The sequence below is a fragment of the Phallusia mammillata genome, chromosome 1, assembly GCF_965637545.1.
Source record: "Phallusia mammillata chromosome 1, kaPhaMamm4.hap1.1, whole genome shotgun sequence".
In the NCBI taxonomy this organism is placed as follows: Eukaryota; Metazoa; Chordata; class Ascidiacea; order Phlebobranchia; family Ascidiidae; genus Phallusia; species Phallusia mammillata.
This window is the reverse complement of record NC_137252.1, coordinates 34853774-34871519: the sequence shown is the minus strand read 5'-3', so window position 1 is coordinate 34871519 and position 17746 is coordinate 34853774. Positions and strand designations below refer to the sequence as shown.

Below are 17746 nucleotides of genomic sequence, written 5' to 3'. Positions count from 1 at the left end.
TTGCAGATATTGGTCTAAAGATGGTCCATGTGAATTTTGACCCCGTATGACCCAGAGGTTCATCCATAGGCCCCCGAAACATAAATGTGTCTAACGCTCGTTTGGTCAAGAAAGACACTGTAGGCAGAAGTGCCAAGAGAGTAACTCACTGGTTTACGATAGCGGGAGGGCTCAGCTTGACATCGGACAGACGTTTTACGAGACGTCGTTTCAGTGATTAGCAATCAGCTGTTTTGCACAGCAATGCTATGTCGTTTTATTAAGTGGTCACTCACATTTTCAGTTTTGGCGAAGGTTTTACACCTATGACGTGATTTAAACCTAATAACCGTGCTTCGGTTTTATATATGTCAAGAAAAACTTTGTTAATAAAAGTTAAGATGAAAAAATTAACTTGAGTTTTGCCAAATAAATGTTTTTTTAAATGCTCGTTGGCTGCCTCATGATCACGGGTTACTTAAGGTCAACTAGTCGGTATTACAAACACAGCTCAGAACTTTCTTCATAACGTAGCGTTTTTTTGACAATCAATTAAGGAGTCAATACTCAAGGCATGTATAAATTAGGCTTAACAGTATTGTTGAACACGAATGACGGCGTGCTATTGAAAACGGTGTCAAAAGGTCAAACAGTTTAGCGTGTGCACCCTGAGAGGTTACTACTGGTCAATGGTACTTGTTTTGCGAAACAAAGTTAAATGAAAAACAAATTGTTATGTATACACTTGTAGCAAATTGCTTTTTAATTTAAAGTGTCTGTAACACAACTGTTACAGCTTTGCAAAAAAAATGTGTTCAAAACCCGACCTTGGAGGACTATATCTGGGTCAAAGCAAGAGATTAGATTTAAGTCTTTGTTACGTTTTTTTAATTTTGTAATTACATGACAATAATAGTGCAAAAAGAATACGAACAATTTTTTTTTATTGTTGGGTTAATGCTTTCTAAAAATTTGTCCTTAAGAATGTAAAAATCACCGCAACATTTGTTTACTGTAAATCCGCACAAACGCGCGTGTGGGGACCCATCAGTTTTTGTTTACAAAAACAATTATATGTGTAGATCAAATGATGTGTATAGTTAATTGGTAAATATCGTATAGAGTATATAAAATGGAAGTATATCAGAAAGCCACTCTTCTAGCATTGTGCTGTAAACTTTAATGTAGGTCAACTTATACGTGTTTCGTAATGCAGGTCAAAAAAGAGTGCTTGTAATTTATTCAATTTTACACATATGTTAGTTATTAATCAAAATTTGATCCTCCTGAAATTTGACAGGAATAATCCAATGGTTCAACCAAAGCCCCCCCAAAAAGTCAGTAAGTGAGCTAGAAGTTTTATGCTGTGTTCTTTGGTGCAATATAAGGTATTTCAAAATATTTTGTACCTTGAAAACCGATTTACCCATTTTCATCTCTAAACCCCAAAATATTCATTCTGTCTAATGCTGGTTTGTTAAATGCCTTTGGTGAAGAAAGAGTGCGTCAAATTTCCTAATTTGCACAGATAATAGTTATTGATCCAGCTTTGATCCTCCTGAAGTTTGACCTTGAACCCCCGGCGGTTCACCCACAAGCCCCAAAAACGATTTTTTTAAAAACTCCTGCACTGACTAAAGTACTTGATCTAGGAGTTTCATGCTTAGTTGTTTGGTGCAATGTAACAGATTCTAAAAAAATTTGTAACTTTTTGTTAGGTTCACCCTTTTTTCACCTCTCAAACCCCAAAATAATTGGTTTTAATTTTAGGCCTAAAATACAAGCCCTAATGTGCTGAAATTTTTAACAATTGTTTGCATTAGGTTATTCCTTTAGTTTCAAATTTAAGTTTTTACTTTAATCGACCTAATGGTTACCTTTACAACCCATAATATGTGTACACTGTCAGTCAGATAGAAGTCAAAAATGCAGAGCGGGAGTGCTCAGCTTGACATCTGGACAGACGTTTTACAAAACAGTAATTTCAGTGATTAGAAATCAGCTGTTTTTGCACAGCAATGCTATGTTGTTTTGTCAGTTATCAAGCGCATTTTCAGTTTTACTACTTGTAAAAATATGATGATATAATGTAAACAGGATATGGAAAAATCATTTTGAAGCTTGGATTAATGGTTTCTACTAATTTGTCCTTAAGTTTGAAAACCTTTTTACCATGAATAATTCACAAATACATGTGCTTGAGGACCCATTTGTTTTACAATCATGTTTGACAATCATGTTTGTAGATCAAATGGTATATGTATTAAATTGATAAATATGCACAAGATATAAAATGGAAATACATAGGAAAGCCTCCTTTCTGGTTTAGAACCATGTAATGCTACTGTCAAATAGTACAATGGTGTTGAAAATTACAGAAACGCCTCTACCAGCAAAACTCTTATTTAACATATGTTAACAGTAGAAAGGCATTTGTTCATGCACAATAATGATGGCATTGATACTTTTTGTATTATCTGTGATTAACTAAGGACTGTGTGCTATTGAAAACCATGTCAAACGGTCTGTAACCAGTTGTTTGTCAAGCGGTTACTGCCAGTCAATATACCTTTTGCAAAACTAGAGTAGGTAAAGAATAAGTTGTTAAATATACCTTTGCTGCAAATGACACCCTAATTTTGTGTGTGCCTAATACTGTTTTCTAGAAAAATTTTCATTGGTCTAAAACTACCAGAACATTTTTATAGCCTCATCAGTTTGCATAAACATGTGTGTGGGGACCCATTCTTTTTTTTCTCATAAAAAACAATAATGTGTGTAGATCAGTTGTTCTCAAACTTTTTCATATATTTTTTAAAACAGTCCCTTTGCCATTGTTTCGAGGCCTCGCAGCCTTAGCCGCATAATAATGTCCCAAAGACTGGTTTTGACATCACAGACAAGACAAAAACATTAGATTGTGTGAGAACAAGTGCCTTTTTGTCAGTTGTCATGCAATTAATGCTATTGTTTTGCAATTGATGCAGTCAATTCTCAATTCTACTTACTCAGTGGCTCAAACTGACACCAAATGAGATGATAAAAGTTGTTCAACCATCCGCAGCACCCCCAAAATTGCCCCACGGACCCCTACAAAAATGCGGACCCCAATTTTAGAACCGCTGTTATAGATCAAACAGTGTGTACAGTAAATCTATAAATAAAATACATAAAATGGAAACATGTAGGAAAGCCACCTTCCTACTTATTATTGTGTTTGACCTAACCTTTCTAATGGTATCTTTTGAAATACTTACATTACAACTTTGTATGTGTAAGATCCAATGGGGTCATACAGTATGTGCAATGGCAATATCTGCTAAGCCACCCTTCTAGTATTCATTTTACCATGCTAGGCTTACCCTGTACACCCTTTTGGCAAGAATCGCGCTCTACTTTTGAACATCACCACATTCAGTCAATCGGAACATAAAAATCGAGTTGGTGCAGACAGAGATTCAACAAATCTCAAAAACATTCTTGAACAACTCAACTTTGAAGTGGAGTCACATACGAACATGCGAAAAAAGGTGTGGTTTATCTTTAGGTTGATGTTAAAAAGCCCACAACTACATTTAAATGTGAATATGCTAAACAAAATCTGATTAAAAAGAAAACTTGCTCATAAATACTCCATAAACTGACAGAACTTAGATTATTATACAAAACATCTCTTTTGTTAGTAACACCACTGTTTGCCTTGCAACAAAACTTATGTGGTCATTTTAAATGTGAAGGGTACAACTTTGCATGTAATTACGATGATTTGGTCAATTTAACTGAATTCATTTAACAATTTTTGCCTAATATTTGTCCAAATATGAAAAACAATTTTTTTGACAAAACACTTAATACATATCTTTTCTATGTTTTGCAGGAAATGTTTCAGATTTTGGAGGAATTTACTGGTTCTAGGAAGAATGAACAGGCTTCTATAGTGATGGTATTTATTGGCAGTCATGGACAAAGAGGTGTGTATTGCAAACTTTATTTTTATTCACATGGGTTTCTTTCAGAAAGGTGATTTTGGCTTGGTCTTATATTAACTTGGGTGTACAATCCTAAAATGGTATTAGGGTTTGTACATCCAAATTAGTTGGTAACATTTGTAAACAATGTTTGAATTGGATGAAACTCTAACAGTTTGCAGAGTATGCCATTTTTACATTTTAATTGGTAATTTTTGCCCTGTAACCCCATTCGTTTTTCGCTCCCTAAAGAAGGTGAACTTTTTACACAATGTCCAAATTGGATAAAATTTATGCAGTTTATAGAATACAGCATTTTTAGATGTTGATTGTTAAAATTAGTTTTACCCTGTAGCCCCATTTATCTCTTTAATGGCGTTTCAAAAAAGGTAATAGTGTATGTGCAATGGCAAAATGTGCTAGTCCACCTTGCTTGTTTTTATTGAAATTTAGTAATAATGTGTAAATCTTACATCACAGCGGAATAACAACAGTTCTGCAAGATACATGTCTAATAGTTTGACTGAAGTGATTTAATTGTAAAAATATTATTGTTCTTCATTATTGCTCAAAACCTATAGCACTCTTGGTAAATTTTCCATTCAGTTTGAAGTAAAGCCTATTTAAAAGCTTTGCCTTACAAAATGAATACTATAATAGTGGTTTATGTTTTATTTTGCAATCATTTTTTTTAATTTATAGAACCTTTGTTTGGTTTTAAATGTTTGGAGTAAACCTATTTGATATGCTGACAAACTTTTTAGTTGTTAAAGGAATTGTATAGCCCAACCAAAGCCATTTGTGAAGAAAATTATTCGGATAATCGAAAAATAAAATTGGGCAAATAAGGTATTTAATTAACCATTTTTATTCAGATGCCAACCAGGACAAGTTCATCAGTACAGATGGTGAAATGATTTCTGTTAAAGAAGTAGTAAATCTTTTTACCCCAAACAAAGCCCCACGCATCAAGAAGGAAACTCCAAAGCTGTTCTTCTTTCAGTTCTGCCGACAAAGTTTGTCACTTTTTTGGTTCTTAAACATTCGAATATTCTAAAAGTTACTGTCCAATGTTTTTCTGCTCTTACTTATTCATCAAATGCCTTGTTGTCTTTTTACACACTCCATTAACTATTACACATATAACAAGGGCCAAATTTTATGACAACCTAAAAAACCTTCAATTCAGATTTTTTGTTCGGTGTCATTTAACTTTGTTTTATCCCATTTTTGTTTAATGATTTATAAAGGTTTTTTTATGTTGTGTAGACAGAGAAGCAAGCCATTCAGACCCAATCTTGGAACAGACAGAACCATACACATTTGGTAAATGTTATTGTATTGTATTTTTTTGTCAAAACATTACACAAGAAGTCAAAAATTAAACATTTATACTGTTGCTGTTCAGCTTACTCTAAAATTAACAACCCTGATGGTTAAAATTATTGCCCTGTGATGTATTTATATACACATACTCTTTTTTTTTCTGGGCCTCCTTTTTTCTGTTTTCTCTGGTGAAGTTTGTCCACACACTTTTGGCATGAAATTTTTGGTAGATTTAGTTAAAACTTTTACAGATGGTAGATATGTGCCAGCTGCGTTGTTTTACTTACCCCAGTATTTACCTCGCTAGCCCCAAAATGTAAAACATTTTGTATGCTGCGCACCACAAACGAAAGATTTCTGTGGTGCAATAGTATAATAAATGTAACAGAACGTATGGTACTGGTCTTTGTGCAATACTCAGGGCTACCACTCTAGATATTTTGTAGCTAGATCTATATAGTTTTGGTTAAGCCTAGATGTAAAATTTGGCATCCAGAAGATGGCTATAAAATCTAGGTAGTTTTTTTAACGTTTGTGAAGACCTTAGGAACAGTACACGCCTACAACTGCTCCATCCAAATAATCACAAAGCCTCAACTTTATAATGTTATAACTGTAACAGAAAAAAATAGAGTGATAAAATAGAAGAAGGAAGCTTCTTTAACATCCAATATAGAGCAATTTATATTAAAAACCTTCATATATGTTGTTTGGCTAATATGTTACATTAAATTATTTTACACTTAGATATACTTTTGGATGTTTTTTTTTTAATCTAGATGATTCTAGATATTTTTTGAGGTCAAACCAGATGATTTCATTTAAACAAAAGTGGCAGCCCTGAGAATACCTGGTGGACTTTTTTGCACATGCCAGTCATAGGGGAATTAACAGCCCTATGACATCAGAAGCAGTATGAATGTTGCTAATAACACCCATAGTGGTCAGAATTTTGAATGTTGTATTTTAGCATATTTTCTCACTATTTAACCCTTGTTTTCAAATTATTAGATCATAAAGTAGAAAAAACTTTTCAAAAATGTATCAATGGAATGTATTTAAATAGTTTGAACTCCATATAGCATATTTATTTATTCACAGTACTTATAACTGTGTTTAATGTTATAATACCAAACTTTTTTCATTGTTATCTCTTTAAATGCATTATTTACAACTTTGCATGTGTGGGGACCCATGAGTTTGTACTTCCCAAGGTTATAAATGACACTGGATGATATGGGACCCAATACAAAATAAGTGTAAAAAATATATTAATATATATATGTTTTAAAATAGGTTGTAGTGCAGTGCTTCCCAACCTTTTCCAGCTTGCGGTCCACTTAAAAAATTGTTTTTTTTGGCGGACCACCGTATAATATTGCGTGAAAACCACAATGAAAAAACTATCCATTTTGTAGCTACGCAAAGCTCAAATAAAGCTAACAAAGAGAGTTCCAGATTTTACAACTAGTACAAATACTGTTGTGACGTGACAATCGCAGTACGTTTGTGTAATAGAGTTGTTTAACATGAAATCTTATGCGCCATGCGGCTTTCATAGTGAGTAGTATCATATTTTTGAGAAAAATGGTTAAATTGGAAAGTACGTTCACACAAACTGTGTAACTTTTTTTAGCCACTATATTGGTATGGTAGTAGTTTGAAAAGCTTCGTGGCCCACCAGGAAGAACGTCGCGGACCACCAGTGGGCTGCGGACCACCGGTTGGGAAGCGCTGTTGTAGTGTATATACAAGGGCAATATGTTCTAATCCATCCTTCTTGTTTTAGTTTTGAAAAGGAAACAGACCATGATCTATTATATCATAGGCGCCGAGTTTTTTGAAAATAAAAGGTGGCAGGCATGAAATATGACTTCACATGTGATGTCACTCATGCTGACAACCACAAGAACTCAAACTCAAAGCCTAACTAACTTCTTACCATGCAACGTTAGTCAAAAACAGAAAAAAACAATATTTTTGAAATGATATGTAGTTGGCATTTGCAACATGTTGCTGAAGAGTTTATTATTGGTTTAGAAACATTACAAAAATGTTTCACCAAGTACTCAAGTTGTTGTTGCTTCATATCACCTTACTATTTATTTGACCATTTATTACAGTACAATCACATTGTACACAACATTGACCAAACATTCACTGGCAGACAATTGTGTGTTTAATGTCATAAAAAAAGCACTAACCAAACAAGTTGCAGTTTAAAGCCACATTTTGTGGCTGAATTGCCAGCACACTTGCCAGTAGGCAACCTTGTTCCTAAGATTTTGCAATATTTCACGATACCGCTATAAACTAACAAAAATTTCCATGGTTGCCGCTATCATGCTTCAAAACCTCAAGGTGGCGGCGCCACCCTGCCACTGCCTACTTGGCGCCTATGTATTATATATTACTTGTACCTAGAACCACTGCTGGGATTAAATTTTTTGTCAGCCGGTTCTATCACAAAAGTCATATTTGTTAGCCGGTTCTGTTACAAAAAGTCCATTGAGATTAACCAGTAATGCTAACCGGTTCGCTGATCTCTTAAAATTTCTTTGACCTAGGATTTTAACTATTCTTGAAGGTTTTATGAAACAGTGATCATCAGTTATAAATGATATTAAAGAAAAGGTTTTCAAGGTGCTGTCAGAAATACGTTCAGTAAAAACACAGCCAACAGCATTGTATAATTATTCCTGTGCAGGATGGTCGGATGGAACAACCAGGTCAGACACTTGCTCTGATAGAGACCCTGAACCAGTGAACAATGCAACCCAGAAATATGCCAACATGCTTTTTGCATTTGCCTCTGCACCTGGTGAGACTTAAAACTACATAGAAATTTGAGATTACTAAAACTGAAAATGAGATTCTGAAAAGTGACTAAAGATCATTTTTGAACAAAACATAGGCATTGTTAAACCACGTTATTTTAGTTAGGTTTCACACCATATTTGTAAAACACACTACATTACTTAAAATAAGATAAGTGGATGACACAATTGTTCAATGATCAAAATGTTGTGGGTTTTAATTGCATCATGGCGACTTTTGCGCAACAAACCATCCTCAACCTAGTATAAACTGATGTGTTTAATTTAATTACATTAAACAGGTATCTGAAGATTTAGACCCGAGCTAGTGGTTAACCCATCACAAAATGTGAAAAACTAATTTTGCTTATATGTTGTTTATCACAAATTTGATTGAATGTAAATGTGAGACAAGAGAAACTGAATATTGTGTTTGCACAGGAGCTGCAGCAATGAGAAATAGCAACGAAGGGTCTTGGTTTGTCACAGCGCTCTGCAAGACTTTGATAAAGCATTCGTCAAAAGAGGACCTGCTGAGCATACTGACAATGGTTAGTAACTGTAAATATGTGTGTAGTTTAAGGGGGCAAGGCAAGTTAGTTGTTGTAAATGTGTATAACTTAAATCTGCAACAGTTTAGTTAGTTTTCTGTCTTTAATACAATTGTTTTGAGTTGTTGATCTGTTAACATAAACTCAGGTTTTATTTTGTGTGTTGTATTTGACTTAATACTGGGCTGCAACAAACAATATGTTTTCAAATGCAGTATTTATTTTACCAAAATCATAACTGGTTAAGTCCTTGTATATAAACAATACCATGTTTTGAATAAATTACTTCAAAGTCTGTGTGGACATTTGTTATAACAGGTAAATGAAGCAGTAATGAGACAGAGGGGAACTGTAGACCATCAGGAAGCTGTCCAAATGTGTGAATTCAGGTCTTATCTTGCAAAGAAAGTATTTATGGTTCCCAGAGACAGTAAGTAATTGTGGTTTCTGTTAGTTTTTTCTTTTTAATACTGGTTTATTACATGAGTATGGTTAAGAAAGGGTGCTTCAAACTTATTCAATATTTCACACATGTTAGTTAGTTAGTTATTCAAAGTTGATTAACCCAGATGACCCAGTGGGTCATACATAGGCTCCCAAAACAGGATATTTATGGATCTACTTCCCTGAAGGGGGCACATGTTTTTTTTCATATTATTTAATTTTTTTTCTGTCTAATGCTGGTTGTTATAAGCGTTTGGTCAAGAAAGACTGCTTAAAATTAATTCAAACTATGGGTCTCCTTCCCTGAAAGAGACGCATGTTGATTTTACTTGATTTGTTGTGTGTTTTTCTTTGTTTTTTTCTTCTCTGAAGTTTGTCCACCTTGTTTGCCATAAAAAAATTTAATGGATTTAAATTTTAAATGGATTTAACATCAGAAGAGTTAATAGCTGTTGCTCAAAACACCTCTAGTGAACAAAATTTTAGACATTGGCCAATTTTTAAAATTTCACAGAACTGTTTATGGGTTGTTGTGGTTTCATATTTTATATGTTTGGGTGTAAAACCCCACAAGTGGCTCTTTTGGGATGAAATTTGCATAGCTTTTAAAATATGCCATTTACCGGTGTTGTAGAACCCTTTAACCCCCACATTTACCCCACCAGCCTCCTAAAATGGGTGAGTTTTTTAAACACTTTTGGAATTGAGCTTGCAGAAAATTCATTTTATAGGTGTCTATTTGTTGTGTTCAACCCTTTAGCCCCCATATTTTCGTTACCAGCCCCCTAAAGTGTATGAGTTTTTTTAACAGTGTTGGAATTGACTGAAATTTGTATAGCTTGTAGAATTAGCTATTTATAGGTGTCGATTGTTGTATTAAACCATTTAACCCCCACATTTATCCCACCAGCCCCTGAAATGGGTAAGTTTTTAAACAGTGTCGGAATTGGCCGAAATTTGTATAGCTTGTAGAATATACAATTGTTAGGTGTAGAATTGTTGTGTTCAACCCTTTATCCCTCACCAGCCCCCTAAATGGGTGATGTTTTTAAACAATGTGGAAATTGGATGAAATTTGTATAACTTGTAGAATTTGCTATTTATAGGTGTCAATTGTTCTGCTCAACCCTTTAGCCCCCACATATACCCCACCAGCTTCCTAAAATGAGTAAATATTTTTAACAATGCCATTGTTGGTTGGTGCAATGTAAGGACTTCTAAAGAAATCTGTAACTTTGTATATGATTCACCCATTTTTTACCCCTTAAACCCCAAAATAATCAGTTTAGCTATTTCGGTCCAATAAATCGGAAATACAAGCCCTAATAAGCTGAGGTTTTAAACAATTGTTTGTATCGACCAAATGGCTACCATTACTGCCCATAACATGTATATACTGGAAAGCCCAAGGGAGTAATTCACTGGTTTACAATTGTGGTGATTTAATACATAGCGGGTGATCACTGCTTGACACTTAACAGGCATTTTCTTTCTTGATGATAGGACATCAGCTATGTAGTGTTACTAAGTTAGCATGCACATTTTTAAGTTTTAGCAAGGTTTTATATCTCAAAAGTGATTAAAACGATACTTTGGTTTCATACATGTCAGGCAAATGTTGTTAATAGACATGATGGTGAAAAAGTATCAGTTTTAAAACTCCTTAAAGAGTCATTAGACCAGTGGTTCTTAACCTTTTTTCCTTGCTGCACCCTTGTCAAATCACTAACCAATTTGTGCACCCCCTTTCAAATCACTAACCAATTTTCGCTCCCCCTTCTGTAATTGCTTAAATGGAATAGACCTAACTAACCTTGATTTCAGCATCCCCGCACCCCCTAGGAACAGTTCTCGCACCCCAGGTTAACAACCCCTGCATTAGACGGTCATTTTCATCTAAGGTTAACTTGTAGGTATCGCAGAGCACAGTTTAGAATGATTTTTTGTCACAACGCTGCTTATTATGGGTTTCCTTCCATGAAGAGGACACATATTGTTTTTGTCTGTTTTTTTGTGTGACGCTGGTTTGTTAAATGCGTTTGGTCATGAAAGAGTGTAATAATGATGCAAAAAGAATACAGACAAAACTTTTTTGAAGCTGGGGTAATGCTTTCTAATAACTTGTCCTTAAGAATATAAACATAACCCAACATTTGTTTATAGTAAATCTACACAAACCTGCATGTGGATAAAAATGGTAAATAGGATATAGAATATAAACAGGATGTATAGTAGAAAGCCACCTTTCTAGTTTGTTTTTGACATACACTTTAGAAACAATCTGTGAGTTACATATAAATTATGTATAACGCTGGTATGTCAAACAAGTTTGGTCAAGAAAAAGTGCTTTAAATTTATTCAAATTTGGACAGATGCTAGTTATGGGTCCCCTTCCCTGAAGGGGACACATATTGTTTTTGTCCGTATTTTTTTTCTTTTTTTCTTTATTTCTTTATTTCTTTTTTTCCGTCTAACGCGGATTTGTTCCCACGTTTTGGTCAAGAAAGAATGGTCCAAACTTTATCAAATTTACACACATTAGAGATATTGGTCTAAAGATGGTCCATGTGAATTTTGACCCCGTTTGATCCCTCAGTTCACCCACAGCCCCCAAAACGTGAAATTTTTAGCGTGGCTATTGTTCCCACGTTTTTTTGCTTGCAAAAACAATCATACATATAAATAAATTGTGTATAGTGTAGTAAGTTGGTAAATGTTGTATAGAATATATAAAATGGAAATATATCAGAAAGCCACTTTTCTAGTTACTAATCGAAATTTGATTCTCCTAAATTTTGATCCTGAACGACCCAGCAGTTTATCCACAGGCCACCAAAACGTTATTTTTTAAAATGGCTGTACTCACTGAACTACATCATATAAGAGTTTTATGCTTTGTTGGTTGATTCAAAGTAAGAGTTTCTAAAGAATTTTGTAACTTTTGATTTTAAATTTTAATGATTCCCCCATTTTCATCCCTTAAATCCCAAATTATTCGTTTCTGTCTATCGCTGGTTTGTTATACACGTTTTTCAAGAAAGAGTGCTTTAAATACATTTAAATTTACACAGATATCAGCTAATTATTCAACATTGATCCTCCTGAAGTTTGGCCCCACAGGCCCCCAAAACGTGATTTTTTTAAATGACTATGCTTACTAAAGTAAATGATTCATAAGTTTAATACTTTAAATTACTCATGGTTATCTAGTGAAATGCATTATTTTCAACTTCGCTTTTCTGTCTGCTGAAACAACTAAGGTAGGGGAAATGTAGGTTATAGTGTATATGCAATGGCAAAATGTACTAAGCCACCCCTCTAGTTTAACACTCTTTGTAACAAATATAAGGAAAAAATGACCTCGACTTAAACAACAAGCAAATCTGGACAGACATTGGTCAAAGAAAATAAGACATACTGTTGCCCTATTTCAAGCAGATAGCCATGCCAGTGACAAAGACATGCCATGGCCACACAATAATAATGTCATGGTGTGATGTACACTGGTTACTTTTATCCTTGTTTCTGACACTGCAGCAGTTTTTTTAGCATTTTGGCTAATCTAGAGAAAGTTATCACCTTCTCAACCCATCTAATTCACATGCTTTTTGATTTCAGATGCTGCCATTAAAAAGCACCAGGAGAAGCATATTAAGAGCATACCAAAAAGTGTGGTGTTTTGTAAAAAAGAACTGAAAACCAACCAACTACCTGATGTACATCCAGGAATGCATAAATATGAGGCTTATGAAGGAGAGAGACCTATGGAGAAAGATGAATTTGTAGCTACTACACACAAGGCGTTTAGTCCTAATATAAAGCCAAAACCAGTGTATTTCCATGAAATTTTAGAACTTGCATCCCCAAAAAAGTTTATTGCATTTATTGGCCCACCTGGCTCAGGAAAAACTACTCTGTCCAAACGATTGGCAAAGTCTAAAAAAAGTCAATTTGTCAAATTTTTTCTTAGGTTCATGGACCTGAGTTATAATAAAGATCTAACATACAAACAACTTTTTGTTGACCATCTCTGTCCTGAGTTGGATAAACAAACAAAAGAAAATGCATTTCAGTGGATGGTAGAAAACCAAGATAAGTGTGTTTTTGTTTTTGACGGGTATGACCAAGCCCCATTTTCACTTGAAAACTTGAAACCTCATAATGCAGATTATGAAACATTTATGCAAATTGATCAGTTGGTAGGAAATCTTTGTTGCAAAAAGTTGTTTAAAGATTCTTTGCTGATTTTTACGTCACGGCCACACAGTGTTCTTAAACTCCCATCAGAGCTTCGTCCAGGTGACACAGTTCATGTTGATGACCTTTCAACTGAAAACATGGAAAAGCTGTTCCGTGCTTTGGCTGGGGATGAAGCAGAGACAATGGTATTGACCCCACAACTTCTTATCCTTTGTCATAATCCTTTGTTACTGCAATTTGTTGTTTTGGTTGTCAAACGAAACGAAGTGAAAACAGTCACACAGGTTTTTCAACATGTGATAGAGGAACTAAGATACTCTGAGCATGTACACAACAGGGATATTGCCGAGTTATGGGAACCACTTGGTAAAATGGCTTATGGAGGCATGCTTGAAGAAACAGTTGTTTTCACCAAAGAAAAACTTGGTGGTCTTAAAGCAGCTGATGTCCAAGATATCGTCATAACCTTTGCTCGTAAACTTGGCTTTTGCCGACTATTTGACGGAGACCAGCGATTTTACTTTTCACATCAAATGTTGCAGGAGGTATTTGCAGCCAAATACATCTGTGAGTTCATGCCAGATGAAGAATTCCACAAAATCATTCCTATAGTGGCCAAAGGAGGTCATTGGTCAATGGTTCGACGATTTTTATGTGGTCTTTTTCTGGGTGATAAAGACAGAAAATGTAAGTTGCAACTTGCAATCTTTTAAATGTTTTCAGTCAAAGAGACAGTTGAATTTAGTTAAAAGTATCTTCTATGAAGGGTACACATATTGTTTTGTCTGTACTTTTTCCTTTCTTTTATCTGTCTATCGCTGGTTTGTTCCTTGCATTAGGTCAAGAATAAGTGTATTGAACTGATGCAAATTTAAACACATGTTAGGTATTTATCCAAATTTGTTCCTCCTGAAGTTTGACCCTGAATGACTCAGTGGTCCACCCACAGGTGCCTGAATGTGAAATTTTTAAATTGGAATATGATCCAGAAGTTTTATACTTTGTTGGTTGGTGAGTTGTAAAGCATTGTAAAGTAATTTTGTAACTTTTGGTTGGACTCATTGGTCAACTTGTAGGTATTGCAAAACTCTGTAAGAACAAAATAAACTAGAGAAACAATTCGTTTTGTATCAATTTGGCAATATGTCATTGTTGAACACTACGGACTGTGTGCTATTAAAAAATGTGCCAAGAGGTCATTAACTGTGGTTTAGGCTTTGCATGGCAAGAGGTTACTGCAGGTCAATATCTGTGAAACAATTATAACTGAAGAACAATTTGTTATATATACCATTGCTGCAAAATGGCTCCTTAATTTGTTTCTAATACTGTTAGGGTCTCCTAGGAAAAGTTTTAATTGTTTAAAAATGGCCTTGGACAGCTATTTTTGAGGTCAAATCTGCCAAAGATTTAATTTGCAAAGGATTGAAAGTATTGTTGTTTACCATTCTTTTCTCTTTTTTGTGAATATATGACAATAGTTTATTTATTTCCAGTTTTTTTTTTTATTATTTACTGATTGATCTCTGAAGTGTTGTGTGCTTTTTTCTTGTCACTGACAACTTTTGTATGATTTAACTTTCAGTTGCTGAATATTTTCCTGCAGATGAATCAATTAAAACTTTGTCAGAACGAGCTGGTATACGCAAGACGAGAAAAGAACCTGGTACAAGTTCAAAGTTTGGTTTGTCATTGCTTTTAGCTACATATTTTGTTACAGTTTATGCACAATATGGGTCCCCTTCCATGAAGGGGATGCATATTATTTTTGGCTGTATTTTTTCTGTTTAATGCTGGTTTGTTCAAGAACGAGTGCTTCAAATTTAAACAGTTGTTAGTTATTAATCCAAATTTAATCCTCCTGAAGTTTGACACCGAATGATCCTCGGTTCACCCACCGGCTTCCAAAACCTATTTTTTTTAATATGGCTGTACTGACTAAAGTACATCATCTAGGAGTTATGTGCTCTGTTAGTTGGTGCAAAGTAAGGTATTCTAAAAATATTTTTAAGTTTTTATTGGATTCACCCATTTTCACCCCCTTAAACATCGAAATAATCGGTTTTAGTTTTAGGCAAGAAATACAAGCCCTAATGTGATGAAATTTTAAACGATTGTTTGCAGTAGGTTGCTTTTGTATTTAAAATTTTGCCTTAGTAGGCCAAATAGTTACCTTTACAACCTATAATATGTGTATAATATGTGTCTCGTTTGGTCAAGAAAGACACTGTCAGACAGATAGAAGTCCCAAGGGAATAACTCACTGGTTTACGATTAAGGTGGAACCAGAGCGGGATAGTTTAGCTTGACTTACTGACAGACATTTTACGAGACAGTTGTTATGGTGATTAGAAATTCGCTGAATTTGCGCAGCAATGCCATGTCGTTTTATTAAGTTTTCACGGGCATTTTCAGTTTTAACGAAGGCTAAAGGTCAACTTGTGGCTATTACAAACATAGTAAAAAACGATTTTTCGTCATAACATAGCTTCTTTATTTTTGACAAATCAATTCAAGGATCAATACTTAAGTCATGTATAAATGATATTGTTGAACACTAAGGACTGTGTGCTATTGAAAACGGTGTCTAGTGAAAAACAATTTGTTATGCATACCTTTGTAGCAAAAGACTTTTTATAGTGTCTGTAGTATAATTGTTAAGGCTTTCTAGGAAAATTTGTGTTTAAAACTGATATTGGATGACAATATTAAGGTCGAAGCAAGAGATTAAGTTGAAAGTATTTTTCCCTTGTTTTTACTGTTTTTGTAACAATTTGACAATAATGGTGCAAAAATTAAAGACAAAACAAGTTGGGTTAATGCTTTTGTATAATTTGTTCTTAAAGAGTCTAAACATTTGTTATGCAGTAAATTAGCACAAACCCGCGTGTGGGGACCCACACGGTTTGTTTGCAAAAACAATCATATGTGTAGATCAAATGATGTGAATAGTAAATTGGTAATTAGGATATAGAATATATAAAAAGAAGTATGTTAGAAAGCCACCTTTCTAGTTCTTTTTGTTTGATTTATTGTTTTTTTCCAGATAAACCATCAGTCTTCTACAGATTCTTGTTAGAGAAATTTGAGAACTTACGTGGAACAGGTAATGATTTAACATAGATGTAGATGTTAGAAAATTTTGTTGCCAAACTATTCAAGCACATACAGATTTCTACACATTTGTTGGTGTGTTTTGTATGTTGTGCTCAGAAAAAAACATCAAATTAACTATTATGCGCATTCAGTTATATTTTGTTCTGATTACCATAAATAATGCTCATCGAGCTAATAAGCCTATCAACTAACTTTTGTCAAAGTTAAATTTTTAAACATTTTTTTATTGCCTATGGTTTCAGATTTTCTTGATTTGTTGCTTGATTTGCAAGAGTGCAGTGATGATGTGAAGGATTATTGTACCCGGCTATTTCCTGCTAAAATTGATTTGAGTGAAACTCCAATCACATTAAGAGGCGCTCATGCCCTTAAACAAGGACTTGAAGGGTTGGATCGTCCGGTTGAGAAACTGGATCTACATAGCTGCAACTTAAACTCTGGTTTTTCAGAGTTGATTTTTAAGGGAATCAGCAAAATGAAACATGGAGTAAGTTCTTAAAACAAGCATTGTTCTAATGTGTTTTGCTCACTTTTATTAAATGTTGTACAAGTGCTCCATTTTACATCTAATCAATTGACTTATTTATGCCACAGGTAAAACAGCTTGACCTAACTGGCAACAATGTAGGAGATGATGGTGCCAGACATTTGTCAAGTTGCTTGGACACGATGGAGAAGTTGGTACTAAAAGATTGCAAAATCACATCCACTGGAGTTGAAGATTTGAGTAGAGGGCTTGAAAAGCTTGACAAACCTGTAAGTGAACTGTTTTTGCTGTTAATCCAGTTTCTATTTGCCCTTTAAATGAAGAAGTGCCCAGTAGTGATTCCTGTCATATCTCTGGCCAGATATTCTTTTGCAAAATGTTCTCAAAAATATATCCTGTGCAGTGACACAATGTAGCAGCCTTAAAACCATGTTCTCTCATGTACATCAAAGTATCTCAATTGCCTTTTTTTCTTTTACCTCCATTGGCTCTATGTAAACACCTGTTTTGCTCTATCTCTGACATGACTAGGACATGGCACAGCTGCATAATAAAGCATGGGAATTTATTTGTGAAAATGAATATTTGTGTGTTTCCTTCCTTGAAGTTTGTCCATGCACTTTTGTCATGAAATGTTTGATGGATTTGGTTAAAACTTTCACAGATGGTTGATATATTTATGTCGATGTGCCATCTGCCATTCATTTTGCTATCATTTTGTTTTAAAGAAAGGAGACGGCAAGATAACTATTGTTGGTTTGTGGTTGGTCGTGACTTTGTTGAGTCTAGGAGGGGACCCTACAAGTAAAATATAAAGCTTTGACCGCTTTAACATCATAGTTTACCACAGTTAATAAA

The 17746-nt window shown here is 34.5% G+C and overlaps 1 protein-coding gene across 1 annotated transcript in view; it reads left to right on the top strand.

Moving 5' to 3' along the window:
• Positions 1-17746, top strand: part of LOC145215830 (uncharacterized) — a 68204-nt gene that overhangs the window by 38020 nt on the left and 12438 nt on the right. Inside the window, exons 21-32 of the mRNA XM_080084454.1 lie at positions 3336-3509; positions 3857-3950; positions 4823-4963; positions 5217-5273; positions 7981-8094; positions 8531-8640; positions 8959-9070; positions 12703-13971; positions 14870-14968; positions 16331-16390; positions 16644-16888; positions 16996-17157. Of these exons, the coding sequence (XP_079940580.1) occupies positions 3336-3509; positions 3857-3950; positions 4823-4963; positions 5217-5273; positions 7981-8094; positions 8531-8640; positions 8959-9070; positions 12703-13971; positions 14870-14968; positions 16331-16390; positions 16644-16888; positions 16996-17157 (2637 nt within the window). The remainder of the gene's footprint in view (positions 1-3335; positions 3510-3856; positions 3951-4822; positions 4964-5216; positions 5274-7980; positions 8095-8530; positions 8641-8958; positions 9071-12702; positions 13972-14869; positions 14969-16330; positions 16391-16643; positions 16889-16995; positions 17158-17746) is intronic.